At 26.8% G+C, this 6,642-nt stretch overlaps 1 protein-coding gene across 2 annotated transcripts; it reads right to left on the reverse strand.

The window, feature by feature from the left end:
- Nucleotides 1-224: 224 nt before the first annotated feature.
- Nucleotides 225-6,436, reverse strand: LOC112595634. Of its 2 annotated transcripts, XM_025340916.1 has the most exons (3): nt 6,254-6,436; nt 4,850-4,885; nt 225-3,830 (listed from the first exon to the last, which is right to left on the reverse strand). In XM_025340916.1, exon 3 carries the CDS (start codon nt 3,684-3,686, stop codon nt 270-272), a length of 3,417 nt encoding a protein of 1,138 aa, XP_025196701.1. In that variant the 5' UTR covers nt 3,687-3,830; nt 4,850-4,885; nt 6,254-6,436; the 3' UTR covers nt 225-269. The 2 variants fall into 2 exon arrangements, with proteins under 2 accessions (XP_025196701.1, XP_025196700.1); XM_025340915.1 differs by lacking the exon at nt 4,850-4,885.
- Nucleotides 6,437-6,642: the final 206 nt, after the last annotated feature.

Raw genomic sequence — 6,642 nt, forward strand, 5'->3', positions numbered from 1 at the left:
TGTTGCAACTTAAATAAAGATAAAATTAATATAAATCTATAGTTTAGCAAAAAACACCTTTGTTATCTTAAACAATAAATATAATTTAAATTAACTACTTTATATTTACAAAAATACATATAATAATACATATCTTAATATTTAATACTAGCTATTTACAAACACATACATATAAATAAAGGAGTACTTATTTATATTAGTTATAAAAAAATATCAATTAACAATAGTATAGGATGTTTTTAAATAATAAAAATTTAATACATTTGTTGTTAATCTGAAAAAATCATATTCAATACATCATTGATCGGGTCACCATTGTAAAATACAGTGAAGTCATTCTGTGCAATAGAACACTTTTCTAATGTACCTTCAATCCACATTTCAATTGGTTCATACCAACTAGCATTTAATAAACAGTAATCCAAATCAGCTTGTCTATACAATTGGAGCATTTGTAATATGTCTAAACACCAAGATCTACGGTTTGAAAGTTTGCACATATTTTTTACATAATCCATTAAATCGTCAACATTTTTAGGCGGCCATGATTCATATGGCAATAAATGTGCAATACTTAATAAATCTTCAAAATATTTTAGATTAAAGTTTGAATATTCTTTTGAAAACTCATCTGGATTTTGAGTGTAATATGGAACCAAATCAGGTGCCAAGTCTGTTAATATTTGATTATTTCTACCCAACCTTTTCATATAAGCATCCAAGCATTGATTGTATTTTTCAATAATAATATTTGGATTATCTTCAGATAATAAACTACGTACTTTTACAAAGAAATGTTGAGAAAAATTGAGTAAATTATAATATAATTTTTCTACACGTATACCAGGGGCTAAGTCTACAAAATGTTTGGAAAAAAATTCAATGGATTCTAAAATGGTTTTTGGTCCTTCCCATATGTAAACAGAGTAGTTATTTATGTATTCGTTTTCCTTGTACCCATCTAAAACATATTCATAATGTTTAATACTATTTTTATCTGATTTAGAAGAAAATATCATGACTAAGGGTATAGCTGTTGGAGTTGACTGCAAAATTAAATCTACACGTTTAAACAACGTTTCTACATCTTCTTTATCCGTATTTGTGAAGATAAGAGCTGCGTTCAAACCGTTGTTTGTCCAGTCGAATTGCCCAATACAACTATGCACTGTTTTTATGAAATATGCATTATAATCAGTATAAATTGTCTGTATTTGATTGTTACTAAATCCTAATTTACCATAAATAATAGTCAACACCTTTTTTTCTATACAGTAGGGTTCTGGCGTATCTCCATAATTAATTGCCAGTTTCCAAAATATCTTTTTTCCAACAGATTCGTCTTTTTTTATTTCTTTTACATTTTTAACAAATATATTAGCAATTTGAACACTAATATCATATTCTGTAGAATTATTGCTATTTAATGAATCAAATGGAGTTTTAAATTGTCTCTTGGACTTTAAATTTCTATTTGTACTTGAGAATGTCTCTTTTGGTGTGCCATGTACTTGCATAAATACTGACCATGGCATACTGCACACAGGATCAATTTCAATTTTTCTTCTTCTACGTAGAACTTTTCGTAGCCAAATAAAGAAATATTTTTCTGCTAAAATGTACTGTTTATTTAACCATTCTTTTGGTTCTTCTTGTATTATTTCAACAACTTCATCCACAAAACTTAGAGATTTTGTTGATGATGGAGATGAAGATAATGACGAAATACACTCTGAATGAAATAAATCACCATGCGCAAACATCTCTTCAATATACATAGATTTCTTAAGATTAACAAAATCCTGCCATTTTTCAAAATATTTTTTGGTAAGATTAGTTTGGTGTTCTATTAATTGTGTAACATCTGGTTTTTTATTCAAATTAATTTGAGGATGTGATTGCTGAATAGGGCTTATATTTATAGGACTTGGAGATGGAGGTTTTATAAATACATCTTGAGCGATTGGTACTGGAAGACTTGTTAAGTTGCTTGTTCCAGGTAAACTTGATGATAGATCTGATTTATCTGAGGTTAAAATATCTTGGAAAGTAGATAATTTTGGGGGCGGGTTCCATTCAAAATTGATAAATGGTTTTTGAACTTGTGTAGGTAATGAAAACTTAGGTAAAGTAAATGTAAATGTAGGTATCTCTATAACTGGAGTTTGTATTGGAGTAGTTGATAATAATTGTTGGTTTGTATTGTCATCTTTTGAATTTGATGGAGAAAAAGTGTCTATTACCATCTCAGAATCTGATATTTCAGCATCCAAATCTTTGTTTACTTCATCATTAGCATGATCATAAAAACGATTATTGCTATCAAAGCTTGAATGAACTGGGCTTATTATGACATCAGGCATGTTTTCTATTCTAGATATTAAGTAGGTTAAATTTTGTCTTTTCTCAGAGATTATGGATTCTTGCTTTTGTCTTCTAAGCTCAGGTGGACGTATAGCTATATTACGCGAAAGATCCACATGTGTTTCATTAAACTGTAACTGAATATCAGAAAAAAACTCTTGAGCGTATTGTTTATCATCAAAACATAATTTTTCCATAAAAAGATCCAATTCAAACTTATAAACTCTTTTCACAGTAGTATATGACATATTTATCATTTTTATATTATTATATCTAATATCTGGAATAACTCTTTGCAATATACAACAATTCATAAAAGTCGTACTTCTAAGTAAACTGAAGAACTCCTTACAATCACTTGATTGTAAATAGGTTGTATGAGCTTTAATACAGAATCTCACTTGTGGTGTTTGTTTTATATGAATTGGTAATAAATCATATGCTGTATGAAATTGTGGGTTTCCTAAATGCATAAGCAACTCATACGACACAAATTCTGGTTCATTTGGACATGGTTGTTCTGATTCTCTATACATAGGCATCAACATTTGAATGCAATTGTTTAGGTTTTCTGTGTTTAACTTGATATCAAAGCCTGTATAACCAAGCAATAAATCATAACAAGCAATATGAAAACGGCCAATTTGTTCTAATATTGTCACAACTTCAGAGTTTTGTAAATTTTGTTGAACAATATCTTTTCGTATTGCACGCAACCGATCCCAACAAAAATCATACCAACCAGCCAAATCTTGTTCAATGTTAGATTCAATTGGATATATTACATTTTTAAGCATATAATGCATAGTTTTCACAAGTATAGATGTCGGTCTCAATTCTTGAGATAATGGATTAGCTTGATCAGCAGAACTTCTAGCATATTGTTTTACCATTAATTCAAAAACTGGTTCTAATTTTGTTTCAGTCATTTTGCATTCAAACGGTGAGACCATATTACCATGTATACGTAGTAGACGTTCTTTTTCTGGGCACATATCTTGACAAGTACCTACCATTGGTTTGATTTCATCAAGATTAATATCTTTAGTTGGTAACGTAGTAGATGCACGTAATATTTTATCCCTAATTTCTAATACCTGTAGTTTTTTATAAACAGTTGTTGCTGAAATTCTTTTATAATTGTGTTCAGTAATTTCAGAGCTTTCAAACTGAGTATCATTTTGGTCTTGCAAATATTGATCGTCATTTTGCTGATATATACGTTGCGATTTGAAAGGTGGTTCGTCTTTAAAAACTCTATCTTCATCATATGTAGTTCTCTTCATACGTGAACTAGTACTATTAAATTTAACATCGCCCATTTTATCAGTACAACATTAAAACTTATATAAAATGTATATAAATATATGATACTTAAAAATAAATTACGTTGGTAAAATTTTTATCCATGTTAGATCTGATCGTTTTCATTTTTCATGGAATAACCATTATCTAAAACTCCATAGCTGAAAATAAAATAAAATAGTTCAAATAATGCAATCATTTAAAGTACACCTATTTGTAATATAAATAAAATTAAATAGAAATATAATATGCTATACTTTTTTCCAAAATTTAAGCTAAATGATTACCTTTTAGGTTAGATTAATAATATGTAAAATATAAATGCCAGTTAATTTTTAATACAACATTTTTTACGATTTTTTATGTGACTTTTAATTATGTTAATCATATGCATAGATACAAGCATAATTGTTTTTGATAAACATCTTAATAGCATTATTTTTTTAGATTGTTTTTGTCTGCATTTTTTGAGAATCTTTTTTATCATCATTTTAATTACAAACAGATCTAGATACAAATCTAATACAGTGAACACCGCTTAAAAGACTCGTGAATATAAGGTTCAGTTGCTTAATAGACTCAAAACCAAACAGTCCAGACGTATCTAAATACGTTATGAAAAATTTGGATATAAAACTCAACATTTCGTTTAAAAGACTCAAATTTTGTAAAAAAAAAAAAAGGGGGGGTAGAAAATAAACATTTTGATTAAAACTTAGAAATAAATTTGTTTTCAAAAATTTCATATTTTTATTAATTATTACTAGTAGTTTTGATTCATGCTTAATAATTTGTATATGCATAACACAAATCACATATCACATTTATCGCAATTATCATAATAGGAATGTGAGTAATGTACAATATGAATACAAGTAGTATATTCTGGAATATTGGAATATAATTGAAAGCAAACCAAAATTAAAAATTTTTTTCATAAATATAATAAGTATGTAAATACATTATTTATAATTTTTTTAATTAATAAATAATAATTTTTATACTAATATTATTTTAATTTTTTAATCATAATGTTTTCATTTATTCACTAATAAGTAATATGTAATATGTGTGTATTTAAGTAGATTAAAATAAAAGCAAGATAATAAAATACAATTCATAAGTATTTTGTTTTTTATCCCCACCTTGCCTGTAAGATTCATTTAATTATAAGACTCACTTTGTGCTAGTCCCAGAATTTTATAAGCGGCGTCTACTGTACAAATAAAATAAATATACAAATTAGATATTTGATTAAGAGAATAGATAGTTAAAATGGTTTATTCTTTAATAATAATTAATATAAAAATTATAATGCTTTTAAATATTAAATATTTGTTTCATAAATTAAGAAAACTGATATACTAAGTATTTTTTTGTATACATTTTACTGTTTTTTTTTTTTTTTTTTTTTTAATAAAGGTTTTTTGAAACATTTTCTATCCTTAGTTTTTAGGACCAACAATAAAATTAAAACTTTTTGTCTCTTCTAAATAGAATTTACCCTAAGAGGAATTCATTTTTTTATAGAATAAAGATATTATTTTTAATTTATCAAACTAATTTTTGAAAAATATATTTTACAAATTAATGACCAATTTAAAGTTATTTAATGAAAATTTTTTTATCTTTTCACTAAATAAAATAAGTTATAATAAAATATAGGAAGTGATATATTGATATGCATTACAAAGTAGTATTTTTAAGAATTTTAATTTTATAAAACTATAATACAGTTTGTTAAACATTAACAATAAGTAATATCAATCAATAATATGTGATACAATGAATATGAAAAATAAGAAAAAAAGAAGCTAAATAGTAACAAAACCTCAAAATAGTTGTTAATCAGTTACTAGAATTTTAAGATGCTGTATTCTTTTAAGACAACAATATAAATTGTTATTAAAATTAAGTAAATGAAAACATGTTTTTAATGAGATTGATGATTTTGAGTAGAATATTTTATAGTGAATTTTTAAAATTTTATTTTAATTGTTTGTATATTATTGTGAAGAGCAATGGTTGTTATGTATCATGGGACATATCTTAAAGCAATATATTGTAAGACTTATAAAAAACAAATATTGGCTGGTTTGGCAGAACTTAATACTATCATACTGGTTTGATGATAGATTTTTAAATTAAAATGAATGTTTTGTTTTAAAGATTTTTTTGATTGGACAAAGTAAATGAAAATGACGGTTTAGTTGTTTGAATTTATGCTTGGTGTGGTTTGACCAGGTTAACCTTCATTCTAGTATAATACCTAAATATATTGACATCAGTAAATTCTTAAGTAATATAACCTCATATTGATGCAAGTCAAACACACTATGGCAGGAGGATAAATTAAAGAGAGACATGGTCCATAACATTTAATAGCATCATACTTCAGGTTCGTGTGATATATTTTTTAAGCAAGCTATTTATATAATTTCATAAACAGTGTACAGCACAATCGTTATACGGTGTAAAAACATAAAAATAAAATACATTTTAGAGCGGCTTTGTCAAATTTCTAGTGAATTTGAAAACATCAAACATGACTGTTAATAAATACACACGACACATAGTGACTCACCTTCTTCGTTTAGTGCAGCGATTGAATTGAGTCTGTTGATGAATAAAACTATTGCGAAATTTGGTTGAAAAAACATTAATGAAACGAACGCAAACAAGTTTGACGCTGAACAACAAAGGTTCATAACGATGTTCAGCAATTTTCTAGCCGGGTGAGAAGGCCGCCAAATTGATAACATTCGACGGCGCGTACTGACGAATTCGTAACCGGAGTACCGATACGGAACGTTTTTCACGCACCGTTGCAACTTATGAGTTTACTAGCGTTTTGACCGCCACTAAAATAAAGCGTTGTATACACTGACTACACTATACATGTCATACCATTTGTTAAAGATTTCTAAGAAAAGTGTTTGAATAGCTTTGAGTAATTATCAAGAATATAGTTAA

This window comes from Melanaphis sacchari, unplaced genomic scaffold (assembly GCF_002803265.2).
Source record: "Melanaphis sacchari strain LSU unplaced genomic scaffold, SCAv2.0 Contig28_pilon_pilon, whole genome shotgun sequence".
NCBI lineage: Eukaryota > Metazoa > Arthropoda > Insecta > Hemiptera > Aphididae > Melanaphis > Melanaphis sacchari.